This window comes from Diorhabda sublineata, chromosome 10, assembly GCF_026230105.1.
Source record: "Diorhabda sublineata isolate icDioSubl1.1 chromosome 10, icDioSubl1.1, whole genome shotgun sequence".
NCBI classification, from domain to species: domain Eukaryota; kingdom Metazoa; phylum Arthropoda; class Insecta; order Coleoptera; family Chrysomelidae; genus Diorhabda; species Diorhabda sublineata.
Window position 1 is genome coordinate 10,488,378 of NC_079483.1, and position 16,220 is coordinate 10,504,597.

Sequence of the window (16,220 nt, forward strand, 5' to 3'; positions counted from 1 at the left end):
AAAATCTTAAACAGGATTTTATTTTTAGTTCATACAGCTCAAATAGTTCTATATACGATATATCCAAAATTCTTCATAAGAATACGGTTACCTGTATGGTATCCACTAAAACGTTTGGTAACGTTTCGTCAATGCAACCCATATCTTTCGAAAATCTATTAAGGATCCTTCCAGATGAATTGGTATTGAAAAAAAGCATTGTACCATTGCATATTTTAGCAAACATTGTGTTATGCATCCTTATCGATGCTTTCATGCATACTTTGAAGAAGGTAATTGACCTAAAAACGAAATAACACATTCGATTCTTTCTCATTTCTATTCGATGACATATACACCATGTTTCTCAACGGTTTTGAAATTTTTTTCTGTGATTTACTTGAAAATTCTATTCCTCAAATGGTCATAAAAACTCTCATTCACGTTCTAGTACTCACCGGAATTTTTTCTTCCATATTGAATTGCCAAGGATTAATCTTATTTTTTTAAAAAAATAAACCTCAATATTTATTATAAGACAACTGCGAGAAAGAATTATAGACACATGAACTTAAAAAAACTTTGATCAATGGGATATAGAGTTTATAAGAACATAGACAAAATTATTAAACAGTTTTACAAGAAGAATCTGAATATTTTGACACCACATCAAGGGTAAAATAGAAATTTAGAGTCTTTGTAATATACGTGAGTGCATAGAAATTGGTCCATTGTAAACTTTTGACTTTAACTGTATATTTTTTCCAAATTAAACATCAGACTTAGAAAATATTCTGTACTAAATGCAATTTAATATGCTTTAATGTTAAATTGATGCTTGAAGAAAATTAAATTTCATTATTATTAACATAAATATGGTTATTTACAATTTAAAACCTGACACTTAATTTCTTAATAATTGGTATGAAGTCCTCTGGCCCTAACAACATCTCTGTAACGATTAGGGATAGATCTTATCGACTGAGCTATTATTTCTTAAGGAATGTTAAGCAATTCTTCTTCTACAGCAACAATAACCTCTGGGATCGAGTTTGAACTGAGAGAACTAGCTCGAATTCTTCATTTTAGATCATCCCATTAATGTTTTATCGGATTTAGCTCAGAACTGTATGTTGGCTGCTCCATAACCTAAAAACTGAATTCTGCAATGTAATTTTGCACGATTCTAGCGGTGTGCAGCCTTGCATTGTCATGCATAAAAGTAAAGTGATCTCCAATGTAGTCGATGTAAGGCTAACCTCTTCTTCCGTGAACATTTTTGCTCCTAAGAATGAACACAGTCGGTTCGAGCCCCTATAGAAATTGCACCTCAGATTATGCAAAAGCCACCTCCAAAATCACTACGTATTTCAAAGCAGAACTGATACTTTTTGTTCCAACGTTAAAATCAGATGATCCTGTACATATCGCAGGCGTGCTTACCAAGGATTCGTTCCAAATATTCAAATCCTAATTTATATATTGAAATTATCTACTATAGCTGTTTGTTGTTAGTTTTTTATTACAAAATATCAATCAATTGTTTTTATTTTCTGAAATATTCAATCCTGAAATCTTAATTAGTATTTTCTCAAAATTTTCCAGCCATGAGGTTGAGGTAATTTTTCCAATCATTCAATTAGATTGATTTCTAGTTTTTTTCATAAAACAAAGTTTTTATAAATTAGCAGTATATTATTTTCTTCAATATTGAACTTATTTAAATGAATTTCCACCTTTTTTTTTCACATTTCAGATTATGAAATAATTTCAATCAACAAAATTTACATTATATAACTGTCACTGTGAAATTTAAATATTATGAAGTACCTACCTGAGAATAGTTACGACTATAACTGCACCTATTATGCAACTATATATTATTATACAATTATTTGTATTGAGAAATCCGGGATTGAATGGTTTCGCGTATCGTATAGAATAAATGAAAAAATCATCGAAATTTTGTTCCATAAGCACATCATCTTCGACTGCTCTAAGCAACGACTTGTTACCTTTTTCTTCCAAATATTTAGTTTGCTCCAAATTCACCCTGAAATTTGAAATCATCTGTTAATTAAATGAATTTTTTGAGACAAACTTTGATTCGGAATTCAACAAATCCCAAATTTCTAGGAGCGTCCTCAAATTTTCATCTCCAATTCCTCCATCCTCCTCCACTTGTTTGTAAAATCAACTTCCTTATATCAATGGTGTAACAGACAAAATTTGCATAATCTTCAAACCCAATCAGAAATACCCATCTAATCAGATCCTTCAAAGACATAATATCTAACGAACACCATGGAGTGTATGAAATCCCTTACCCAGATTGCTCCCGTTCATATATTGGCCAAACAAATTGACATTTTTCTGTTAGAGCTAAGGAACACTTGTTGTCTGTTACTAGTTTCGATATTTCCTCCATTCTTGCCCAACATAGTGTCCATACCGGACACACAATCGATTTCAATGGAACCAAAACTATCACCCTACTCCGCTCATTCAAGTCTAGGATTATTCAAGAAGCTATCGAAATAAAAAACGTCCAAACTGTCTAAAAACATATAAGGGATGATAGTCAGAGATTGCCGGTAACTTTCCACGAGCGCCAAAGCCACAAAACCCACTAATAGATCCCCTATAATAATAATCATTTTATATTTTTGTTTTAGCTTTTTATTTCCTCGATAAAATTCCAAGGAATAAGCAGATTGAGGACTTGGAATGAACCGAAAAAAGGGGTGATTTGTTGCGTGGAGTGGGCAGATTGAGATCCAGGAATCGGATCATTTCTTACCAATGAACGAATAACCACTCTATTTCCCCCCTTCTCTTGATAATGGCACCACAATGAGAGCCGAAGTTTTAAAAATTCGAACGCGTTTCAACCCGTGAACTTAGTTCTTTTGTTCATAATCCTGACCGCGGAAACCACTTTCTATTTCCCATATACCCTTTTATTTGTTTTTCATCATGATTTATCTTGACTTCAGGTCTAATTTCATATAAAATCAGTTTAAAATAATTTTGATAATTACGATAAAGTAATTTACTGTGTTTTCTAATTTTAGTTTCCGTCTATTGATTCCTATACTACTAGAATCTTCTTTAAATGCTTTTTCCTTTGTTTTATGTTTTTAACTTTATCTAGAGCAGATCAGAAAACATTTTGTAGTTTTTCCAATCATTCTTTTTATTTAAATTTTTCTCTTTTCATTCTTTCAATGTTTGATTAGAAATCTTGCCACAGAATTTTGGTATGAGCTTTGAGGTACACTTCAAATATTTTTGAAACTTCAAACACTTACTTCAAATGGACGTATATTTTGGTTCCTACTAATAGATTTGGATCAAGAAAGCTCACTTGATCCACAATAATTCATTGAAACAAGTAATACAATTTCCTGTGAATATGTGAAATGGAAAAGGATGTTTCAAAATTCATTTTACTATGCTATTATTAACCTTCCTATTGTGATCTCCTTTATAATGTCGAATTTCCTTTTATCATCTAGATCTTTCTTATATTTGCGTCTTACATACCCATCTTTTCCATTTCCAGTGTCTGTTTCCCAAAATTTTTCCCGTTTTCACATTTTGTTTGTATCTTCTTATGAATGTTGAGGTGTTATGAAGGTTGGGTTCCGCCTCAATATCCTTCCTCGCACTCGTCTTTTCTGTTTTTTTGTAATCATTACTCCTAAATCATTGAGGTGAAGATGGCCTTTAATCAACACAATGACCCCACCAACTCAAAATAGATGAGTTCTTCTGGAAGTAATCCATTCAATATCGGGAAGAAGCTTATCGTCGCAAAAATCCCTCCAATACCACAATTTTCATTTCCGAAAAAAATAGAATATCTCAAGAACATATCCTAGATTCATCAAATGTCATTCGGAGTTGACCTAAGTTTCCATGTAACAAATATAGAGCATCCATTCCATTTGAAAAATTGTATGTTTGATTTTAATACACGCAAATTAGACGATTTTGAGCTTAAACCTTAAATTGGGCGGTTTTGATTTTCTAGATTCTGGGAGCTTTTGGGATACTGAATGAGTCTAGCAACTCTTAAGAATATTACGGCTACGGATTTTCGAAAATTTGCGTCTTGAAACTCAATACAATTTTCAAAAGCGACTAATTCGATAATTATGAGTAATTCGAAAAAAACTGACGTAACAAAAAATGTAGAGTAAAAAATTCTCCACAAAAAAGTATTCCAGGAATTTGTTCCTAGCCTGAAAATTTTCACTTTAAAATGGGTTTATACACTATAAAATATTTTTAATAGCGGATAACTCGAGAACAACGAGGAATTCGGAAAAAAGTTCTAGAGCAAAAAATGTACAGCACAAAATTATCTACAGATCTTCAAGCATTTTTTTCTAACCTCTAAATTATATAGAATTCGAAAAAAAGGGCCTGAACTAAAACTGCAAACCACATTTTCGTGAAAGAGATACTTTAAAGAAGTCTGTAAATAATGGAATAATAATCAACCGAGAACGAAGATCGTTTTTTTTTAAAGTTACTTCGTTTCAAACCAAGAAGTAGTTCATGTTATACAGGGTGTTTCGCATGCGGGTTATATCACTGCATTAAGCGAAAATAGTCGATTAAAAATCACCAAACAATCACATGTCTATAACGCAGAGATTAATCACAAATTAACTTAATGCAGTGATATAACTCGCAAACGTTTTGGAACACCCGATATACATGAAAATATTGATAATAACACGAACGACAAATCTCTTGTTGGATTTGCGTGTTTATATGGCTACTGATGAAATATATCCATTAAAACTTCAAGTGTTTCGTCTCGCAAGATTATCGAAAATTATGCTAGCTTACCCTCGTAGAAAATAGAGATCTTAACCATTATGTTGCGTTTTGATTTTTTGAAAACAAAGTAGTTTTTCAAGAGTTTCCATGTGCACCTAGAATGTAAATCCGGAGATTTACGCAGAAATAGTGACTCTAACGAAAAAATAACTGAAGACCTTTTTCGTAGAAAATTTTAGGTTCTACAGTTTTTGTTGGGACAGTGCTTTTCGAATTCCTCTTAGTTTTCTACTTATTCGCGTTCCAAAATTTCGAAAACACCTGCACGTAATTTTGTTTGCTATGCTTATTCAGTAACCGAAAACCTCTGAGAATCTAGAATTTTATTTTGGGATTAATCCTATTTTACCTGTACTATTTGTTCGACTACTTTTGGTACATCCTGTATCACTGAATATAATTTAAATTCAGCCGTAATTGATGTTGATATCGTTCGTCTACTATAATAAATAATTTTTTCTTTATTTGCAAATAGAGAAAAAATTGTATAGTGCAGTTGAGTGTTTTGAGACAGGTAGCGTTCATTAACGGTTCTCTGCGAGTTTATCTCACAAATCTTCCGACCATTATGTTTTTAGTCTTCGTATTTGCAATGGGGGATTTAACAATACTTGGATCATTAAGGATAGTTTGACTTTAGACATACCATCCATTTAGCGTCGAATTTCGGAATGAAATGGCAGGAGAATTTTTGTAATGGAAGGCTTGTTACAACCCTAGAGCTTGATTTCGTTTATCCATGAAGGAGTAAGTATCATTTTTTTCATTATTTGGTTTGCTATTGTTTCATTATTTGAGCCAGGATTGTTAAATGGTTTTGAAAATTTCACTCGTGTATCAACTATGAATATCGTAGAAGGGAAGGTATATCAGCTGTAAACAGTTGATATACCTTAACAGCTGTGAATGGTTCCAGAATACTGCACTGATGAATACCAGAATTTATTTAATGATAGTCTGATAGTTCTTGATTGAATTTTGAATAATAGTGACGTACAAGTTTTTTGATAAGCAAATTATCAATAACAAAGTATTAAAAATTAAAAGAATAGGGTAACTCACCAAACATTGACAAAATAATCCGATCCACTTGCAGCAAATTGAGTTAGAATGAACAGGACAAGCACGTAAAATCCACAACACCATCCACCAGCGTATTTCAAATATCTCGCGTAGACTACCGATGAAGTACTACCAATCTTTGTTTTTTCAATGTTTTCTGGTGGATCTTCTCCGGTCAAATTTTCGAAATATTTCATGACGCACGATTCCTCATCAATAGTATCGTCGCATTCTTCATCTTCATCGTGATTTTTAAGTAATTTCGCAAATTCTACCGTTGATTCAGACAGTTCTTTATAGGTACCACTGATGGCTATTCTACCGCGTTCTAATAAAAATATTTTGTTCACATTCTTTAAATATTGCAATTGATGCGTAACGAGAATGGTGCATTTGCCACGTAAATAGCTACAAATGCAGTCCTCGAATATTTGTTTACCTGTAAAATAAATTTTCAAAAATATTCAGGGCGTTTAGAAATTCGAAAGGTGATACACGTATAAAATTATGATGAGACTGTCTAATAAAGAGATTTCATCTGCTCTTTCCAATCTTTTCCTTTACTGTGTAGTACTAAGTTTATAAATAATCGTTTATCATCATTATGTAATAAAGAATTGGTGTTTGGAGTGTTCACAAATCATTGCTGTATGTGAAGAATGTAACTTGAATCGTCATTATCTTTTCACGAATGAAAAAAAGTGTCATTCGTACACACGAGACATTAAAATACCAGTAGTGAATAAAATAAAAAAGTAGCTAGAAATACTATTTTTGAAAAACAAATGAAACAAAATGAAAACAAATAAAGAATCAAATTAAAGCATTTTCTATGAAGATTATTTTGATATTTTTTTATATCATAAAAATTGATGGAGTTATAACCAAATTAATATGTCACTATAGTGCGAGGATTGTTTATTTACGCCCTTTGACCCTTTATTATTAAAACGTGAAGGTTCTCAAGCCCTGAAAATTACCTTTAAAGTGTTTTTTTTAATCTGATAGCTTCCAAATTATTGGAGTTACATAAAAAATAAGAATTTGAAATTTTTTTTTGTGAATTATAGGATATAAAAAAGTTAAAATTTTGGCGAACGGATTTTTTCTGTTACCTGTAGGTACATTTGAGAGTACTAAGAGAAAATTTTTTTATCTCATTCTTTGCAAAGGGGTAGTTTTTAAAGGCTGAATAATAAAAATCAATAACCAATTAAATTGTATTAAAATGCTATGAATTTTTCACAGTCAAAATGAAATTACATTGTTTTAAATCGTTAAAAGATTTTTTCCGATATTATTTTCATCAGAAAGGTAGTTTTTAAGATTTTTAAGGGTTGATACTTCAAAATAAATAGATTTTCTATTATACAATATGTTAAGATATTTTTGCTGCATAAGCGAAAAACATTTGAATTGAAAAAAAAGTAGGAAAAACTATAATATTGGTATTTTTCGGTAAGGGGTGGTTTTCACCCTTAAAAACAATTTACACACTTTGCGACCATGTAGATCTTGATATGGAAGGTAAGATGAGCTTAATTATAAATTTTCAGGTAATTCGGAGGTTTGACCATTTTGAGCTTGAATTCCTGCACTATTAACAATTCCAATCAAACGGTTTCACCATTTTGCAAGTTCGTGTCTTGACATGGTTATTTGCACACAGCTCACGAATTACGTTAGCCAGTAATGATCAAGATAGCAGAATTGGAGCGTTTACTATGAACCGCAAAATGTAAAATTGGTATAAAAGAACGCTAGAAATCACATTTGAAAACCAAATAAAACTTACGTGGGAATTATATTTTCGATATTTAAACTAGTCATTATTATATAATGATAGTTGCATTTCAACAGTAGCGATTCGATTGTTTTGATATGCTGATTAATTTCATTTCAATTTTATCCGAATATATTTATATGAGGATTATACGTACCTACGTGAGTATCTACAGCAGATAATGGATCATCGAGTATATAAATATCTGCTTCCTTGTAAACTGCTCTGGCTAAATTTATTCTCGCTCTTTGTCCTCCGCTCAACGAGATTCCGCGATCACCAACCAAACTTCTATCACCGTGGAGTAAAATTGAAAGGTCTCTTTCTAAAGCACATACTTTTATAACTCTTTCATATTTTTTAGCATCCCAAGGTTCTCCAAATAAGATATTCTGTTTAATAGTTCCGGCGAAAAGCCACGGCTCCTGGGAAGCATAAGATATCTTACCAACTACGTCCTTGGTACCTTGACTAAGAGGAAGTTCTTTCATTATAGCTTGAAGTAGAGAGGTTTTACCGGAACCGACTGCTCCTACTATAGCTACTAACTGTTGGGGTCCGACGTTGAAGTTAATGTTACTAATGGTGTTTTCATCTTGACTGCTTCCCCATTTAGCAGAAGCGTTTTCTAAATAAACTCCAACTGATTTATTTTTCTTGGCGCTATTTATAAGAAGTGTACCCGAAGAAATCTTTTTAGCTTTATACGGTTCGCTTATGGACTCATGGTATACTTCATCGAACTGAAGAAACTCTTCTATTCTGGCTATCGAAACTAAAGCTTCAGCTGTTTGAGTTATAGCTTGTGGAAAATCGTTACTTATAGCGGATTTTAAAATGTTGTAAAAAGAGGATATGACGTAGACGTAGCTTGCGTTTAATCTGTTTCCGGTAAAAGTGTACGTGATAATGCATAAGAAAACTGAAGCTCTAGTGATGAATTTGTTAAAAGACATATGGAGCGCACGGATGTAAGACGTTAAGCGAATTTGTTTTATTTCAGATCTGAAAAAAGAAGATATTAGATTGTTGATTGATTGATGATTGTTATTTTGTTTATTTAGTTAGGGGTTAGGTCAATACTAGTGAATCTCACGCATTGACTGAAGATATTGAAAATTTTGTTGCAAATTATGGTGATTTAGATATGTATTTGTAGGATCCTCAGTAAAATTCAATATTTCTAATCAAAATCCTGTCGAGTCTAAATTAATTTCAATTAATATCATTCAATTTTGGTTCAGTTCTATACCTTAGTCATTTTTTCTAGAATCTACTTTAACTTCAATCCATATCACTGTATATTTTTGACAAAGTCGATACGAATTCCATTCAATCTCAATCTATTTCTGGTGATTTCATGTATTCGTCAAATTTACTGAAAAAATTTCGATTGGATCAAAATTTAGGCCATTAAGAGCCAAAACTTTGTTATACACATCCTGACGAGTTTGATTTGTAATTCAAATAACTCATTTTTTGTTTAGTACTATCCTCTTAACCCAAATCACAAAGTAATTTTGATAGATTTTACTGGTAGTCCAGCTAACAGTCAATTCAGAGCAAATTGTGCTGAAATTATACTTCTCAAAACAAAATTCTAACAAATCCCAGAAATTTCAATATAATATCACTTAATTTTTGTCTAAATTTGACCCCTTTGAGAATTTTACGAAAATTTACTATCATTTTTCAACTAAGCTCTCTAAAATTTGGCTCAATATAATAAATTTATCAAAATTTACTGAAAATATTTCAATTTAATTCAATTTTAAGCTATTTAGAGCAAATTTTTAAATGGTATTAAAATTCTACAATTGTAACCCAAATTCCACCCAATAATATTACTTAATTTTCTGTAAGATAAAAACGTATCTGACAATCTTATTGAAATCTATTAACACGTCAATCCAAATTACTGTGAATTCTATCCAATATAATTCAAATTCGGCTCAATCTCTTCATTCGCCAAATATGAGTATATTGGGAAGCTTTTAACTTGATTCATATTTATATTTTGACAATTTCTGCAAAATGGCACTGAAATTCTACTGGTTTTTCCAAGTACAAGCAAATTTCACTCCTCTGGTAATGTTACTAGAATTTAGTATCATGTTAATCCGAAATACTGTGAATTTCTAGACAGATTTAAAATTATTTTACTCGAATTTCAATTAATATCTCTAATACTTGAGCCAATTCCAATAATTCAGATAATTTACTAAATAGCACTAAATTCCAAACAAATCAAATAATTTTATGTTGGATTTCATCCTTCTGGAAGGATGAAATCCAAAATTTGGAAAGATTTCATAATTTTTTCAAATTTACTAAACATCTTCTCAATTCAAAGGAAATTTTTACAAAATGTCATTGAAATTCTACAATTCTAAATCCGATTCTCATGATTCGAAGCAAATGGCAGTTAAAATTAATAATTTTCCTTTTAGTTTCACGTCGTTATCAATTTTATTAGAATCTGCTCTCAATTTAACTCAAATCCCCACGTATTTTTAATAAAATCGATACAATTTCAATGAAATTTCAGTCAATCTCACGAATTCATCATCTTCACGAAAAAAATTAATAATTCAGAGTAAATATCTGACAGGATACACAAGGACACTGAAATTCTACTTTACTAACCAAAAACCTGACTATTCTAAGCAAATTCTAACGAATATCTATTAATTTCATGTTAAAAAAAATTGAAATTAAAGTTTCTGTGAAATAGTACTGGCAACACAAAAAAGCATGAAGCATTCACATATTGAATTTCTTCGAAAATCATCTTCAAGCCAATTTGACTGGATTGGAAGACGTGGAACGATCCAATTGCCGGCTGGATCCCCCGATTTGACTCTTCTCGATTACTTCTTATGGGGTTATTCATAATCTAAAGTATATTTTAATAGACTAGACAATAATGCTGATTCAAGTGCTAGGATAACGGAAGAAATTAACAAAATAACCCCCGAGGTCATACAAAATGTACGAGAATTCCAAAATTGCCTCGGCTATTGTCAAGAAGCCGATGGTGATCATTGTAAATTGTAAAGTACTTTCTAAATATCATCCGACATTATTATGTCATCGTTAATTGGTGGTAAATATAAGAAATATTCTCATGAAAGCGGCACCTTTGGTTTTTGCAAGCGGGCGATTGACACGCTACGTGACCTGATGACAATAGAGAATAGGCATGCGATATAAATTCGATTGATTATTTTTTCGCAAAAATATTATCATAAAATAATTATTTCAACTTTTAATTTGCTCTTAACTGTATAAAATGATCATTAAATAGTGCGAAATTAGCGAGCAAAATTCAAATTTGATAAACGCATTATCATTGGTCGAGATGTCAAATACCACGTCATGTAGGTATGTATCGTGGTCAAAACAGAGTGTTGATTGTGTTCTAGAGAAATATCCTGTTTATTTTTGTGCTCCTAGAGTGTTTTATAATCTGTGTTTGGTTTAAACAGGGTACCAGACGTGAACTGACCTAACCTAACTTTTCCATAGCTTTTGTCGCTAATATAATGAACAAATCTGTATAAAGTAACTGCCACACTTAAAATAAACATATACTGGATGTGACAAGTGAGACGGTGAATAAAAAACATTATCATCCTTACAACAAATAACTTAAACAAGTTTAAATGAGAATACTCACTTCCTAATTTGCTCTATTAAACGAGAAAACGATCTTTCCCACGTATACATTTTTATAACTTGAATTCCAAAAATAATTTCGCTCATCAACAAAACTCTTTCATCGGTTTTCATCGCTGTTTTTTGTCTATACTGTGTTGTAAGTTTTCCCATGACCACTAAAAAAATGTGCATCAAATATGTACAAGTTTTAATTGAAATAATGGAAACAAAGCAAAATCATTCATTTTCACTTAATTTATGTTTTAAAAAGCTTCTAATAATATATCAAGAGTTGTTACGGATGTACCAACTAAAAGCTATTCTTGAAATTGGTAAGTTGATAATTCAAAGGAGCAATAATTAGAAGCATCAAATTTGGTTTTTATATAGCCAACTAAAAAAATGACACTTCTTTTATCATATTCGAAGCTTTTAAGCTTTATAAAGCTGCATTCTCCATCAATTTGTTAGCAATAAACAGTCTCTTAAATAACTCTCCAAGTTTTTTCCGATGTTTGGGGTGAATCACGAGTTGTCTTGCGAGTAGACTACTACTATAGATGTAGTATCTATACATTTTTAATCTCTTTGAGTTTTCAGAAAAAAACTTGCTGGAGACTACGTTTATTCGAATTTGGTATAGAATTTTTCACGATCCAAAAACGTGACTAGCTTCCAGTTAATATATGAGATGAAATATATTTATACCTAACCTTAATAACGTCGGATTATGTACGATCCCAACGACTTTGTTTGTGTCAGTTCATTTTGAGCCATGAAACTGTGTGTATTATGAAGGTCGATAGTGTCTTTTGAAATGTTCACGAAACAACGCAAATATTTGCCCGTTGAAAACAAAATGATGGATAGAAGTGTTTGAAGTTAGTAGAACGGGGCCACGAAAAATACAGTTTTACAAATTGTGAATAATTCGATAGCTTCCAAACAAAAAAAAATACAATAATGTACCCTAGAAGACTTAATCAATTGTTCCATCACAACTTTAGTTCCTTTGGGGTTGGGGTTACATTTTGATGGATATTACATCCTACCATGGTTAGTAGAAGATACCAGGTTCCAGTAATAAAAATGTAAAATACGAGACTTTTTGTGCGAATTCAACATATATTTCCACGAAAGTTATGATGTTAAACATAGACTGTAGAAAGTTATATTTTTTCAATTCGTTTATGACAACATTGTAAAAGAACTAGCATATAATACACCTACTTTAAACAGAAAAAATGTAATATATGTATTCATCTTCTTCTTCTTTCTTCCATAATAGGTTTAACATCTGCTCCTCTTTAGATCCTAGCTCTAGACTGTCACACCATCGTTGGATCCAATTGGACATTTATCCCTTGCTATTTTTACCAGTCTAATCGCCTGTCATTGGACATATATGCTGGTTCCATTATTTTTCATGCTTGATACCATTCTTTATCTACGTCACATAATCATCTAATGTTTTCGCTTTTCTCTCGGTCTAATAGTGTTTTCCGAGATCCGCCTGCGAATTTTTTTATATTTCTAGTCTTGTTTCTGATGTATAGTTTATTATAGGACTGATTGTCGCTTTGTAAATTCGTGTTATTGTTTCTTGTCTTAGTTGTTTGTTCCGCCATACTACGATCTGAAGACATCCCGCGACCTTATTTGCTCCAGCTACTTGTCCTCTTACCTCGTATATTACGTGTCCTTAATTGGTTATCTCAATTCCAAGGTACTTCTATTTCATTCTCTGTTGTATTATTCTTCTGTTTCTAATTTGCATTATTTGAAAATAATCTTTAATACAATAGGTGAATCATTTTTCACTTCAATACGGTCAAAGGTTTTTGCGAAGAGAATGAAATTTGTTATATTCAATGGATTTCTGAACCTGTTGTTGTAAGATAATTACTGCATCTACGCAGACTTTTTCTGATCTGAATCCTTGCTGCTCTCATCTTTTAGTGTTCTAATCGAGTTAATTTTTGTAGCAAGCTTCAATGTTGTATCTAGCAAATTTCTGTCCCCGTAATTAATCGGATCTTGTTTATCTCCTTTTCTAAACACGAGTATAGTTGTACTGATCTGTTTTTTACAATGTAGCAAGATATTTTGAGTAAGATTTGTAAGTTCTTGTGTGAGATGTTGGCCACCGTACACTAATAGTTCATTATGGGCTCACTCCTGTCCTGGAGATTTTCTGTTTCTCGAGGTCTTCAGAGCTTGGTCGACTTCTCAAAAGGTTACTTCTACGTTATTTCTTATGTTTACTATGTTGGTTTTCGTAGTACATATTACCTTTCGGTCATATGTTTTTATGTATCAATATTTGTATATCTTTTAGCAGATTCAAATTTTGAAAGTTAAAATTTTAAACATAACAATGTTTAACGGATATTTAAATATTAAAATCTAATGAATTTCTTAAAATTAGAATTTCCCTTCAATCTATAAGAAAAATGGGATCTTGTACAATGTCTTTCCATAAATTTACGGCTTTTGGATCTTATCGATAGATTGGATAGATGAGAACTAATATGATGTGTACTTACTTTGGAAAGGAATGAAAAGTAGCAATACCAAAAATCCCGCTAACCCAGTATATCCAGTAACATCATAAATCAAATACATGATGATGATGCTTTCTAACGGACCAACCCAAATATAATGAAAATATCTAAAAATGTTGTCGAATCTATTAACGTCGTTGGATAGTAGATTAATCATTTGCCCGATGGTGACTTTTACTAAAGCTTTTTTGCTCAATTTCAAACTTTTTCTGTAAATCAACGAACAACAAGCTATTCTGATTTTCATTCCGAGATGCTGAAGCGACAATTGAAACCAATGATTTATAACGACGAGTAAAAACGATGTAATAACTATAAAAACAGAATATATATAAGCTTCTAAAAGTGTCGTAGAGGTTTGATTGGGCGTATAAAACTCTATTAATTTCTTTATCAACATCGGCTGAGATAATCTGTAAAAAAAAAAGATTGTAAACAATCGGTGAACAATTTAAAAAGAAAAATCTAAAATAATTCATTTCAAAATATAAACATTTTACTGAACAGTTTAACTAGTTTTGTACTGTCCTCGGCTTCAGTGTCCAGTAATTTTCTAATGATTATTTTTGAATCTATTTAATCAGATCATTGATTATTTGTTGGTTCTATGTATAAGAGTCTCTATGAGTTTCCAACCTTAACCTGAACATGTCAGCACTCATTTTATTTAGGCTAAGCGTTTGCATACAACTTTCCATCAACTCATCTATTGAGTTGAAATCGATGGGCATCCACGATTTCAGCTCGACTCAACTATTTAGTTGTATAGGATGCGCATATAGAGACTCCTTATTAATAGTACCGAATGATCAATCTGACCAGTGCTCTCTTCCATTAGCAGGATGAAAAAGGGCAAGGAAACGAAGATTTTCTGTTCATCCTATTTTCAACAATAGATTACTAAATAGGACATTACACACGATACATCTGTTCATCCTATTTTCAACAACCTAAAGTTATTCGGGAAAAAACCTGCGCTGTATCTCAAGTCATTTAAGGAATATTCAGAGGTCAATTTCAACTTAAATTTTGGGAGGCGGTGTATCGGAAAGTTGTTTCATTGGAACTTCTTTCACTCATTCTGTAAAAGCTCAAACATTTTGCAGGCTAATTCTGCAACTTACCATGTAACGATTCGAATTTTCCATTTAGTAATTTGTTTAATGAACAGAATATCATCGTTTTCTTTTAATCCTCCAAATAAAAGACCTGTTAGATTAATCTTTTTGTGCTACTAATGAGGAATAAAAACTGATCGGGACCTCATTGACTCTTAATTATCTGTATGAGCACCCTACATAACTGAATAGTTGAGTCAAGGTGGAATGGTTGATGCTTATCGATTTCGACTCAATAGTGCGTTTCGTATTGAGCTTCTTTTTTATATAGATCTGCTCTACATACTCAATCCTCAATTCTATATGCTTCATTTATATGGCTGTACATTTTCTGGTCCAGATATTGGAAAAAATTTCCTCTACAGCTTATGATAGTGTCCTTTCTTGTGGCACTCGCTAACTGTGTGCGTGGGAAGGATATTGCATAAATTGTGCAAATCACGTATTGAAAGTTTGCAGTTGGAGTTGTGTATATATTGATATAAACTATGTTGCTGGGGATGAACCAGCACTTGTGTTTGCTGTGTTTCAGAAGTAACTGATCACAAGTCAAGGTCCTCTTAAGATAGTAGAGTGCATTAGGCTTTTTCTCTATAATGCCTTGATGGTACAGACTCGCCTCCAAAATCTGTTTAGAGTGGCATCCAGATCGATCGTTTAATTGAGAGTTTGAGTGAATCGCATTCCTAAATAAACTGCTTTCCTACAATTCTCGAGACTTTGTCTCCTAAATATCAGACAAATATCGTGGGGTAAATGTCTTAGCCTCGTGGTATTGGGATGATTATAAGCGAGTTTTGAGACTTTTCGAATTAATTCGAGAAATAAGTAAGGAGATTATGATATCGAAGTTTCAGAGAGCGTATGTCTGGGACAGAACCAACCAGTGAGGCATCCTCCGCATTTGAATGAAGTTTGTACGGGTACCGTGCTGAAGTATTATACGTATAATTGATATGATCGAAAGCTTTCTAGATATTCGTGCAAGTGGCCAGCAATGGCCAGATGATTTTGAGAAATTAGAATAATACCATACAAAGTCCGATTTTATCAATTTTATTATATAATGTAGCAGAGCGGTACCAAGAAGCTTTCTAGCAAGTCCAGTCTACCAGACACGATCAGATGATTTTGAGAAATTAGAATAATCCCATACAAAATATGATTTTATCAATTGTATTATATAATGCAGTAAAGCGG

The 16,220-nt window shown here is 32.0% G+C and overlaps 1 protein-coding gene across 4 annotated transcripts in view; it reads right to left on the bottom strand.

The window, feature by feature from the left end:
- Window positions 1–16,220, bottom strand: part of LOC130449454 (probable multidrug resistance-associated protein lethal(2)03659) — a 51,138-nt gene that overhangs the window by 17,034 nt on the left and 17,884 nt on the right. For all 4 annotated transcript variants that reach the window (XM_056787272.1, XM_056787271.1, XM_056787270.1 and 1 more), the window contains exons 4-9: window positions 13,885–14,315; window positions 11,358–11,514; window positions 7,836–8,683; window positions 5,896–6,334; window positions 1,814–2,032; window positions 92–281 (exon numbers count right to left, since the gene is read on the bottom strand). In XM_056787272.1, coding sequence (XP_056643250.1) covers window positions 92–281; window positions 1,814–2,032; window positions 5,896–6,334; window positions 7,836–8,683; window positions 11,358–11,514; window positions 13,885–14,315 — 2,284 coding nt within the window. The remainder of the gene's footprint in view (window positions 1–91; window positions 282–1,813; window positions 2,033–5,895; window positions 6,335–7,835; window positions 8,684–11,357; window positions 11,515–13,884; window positions 14,316–16,220) is intronic.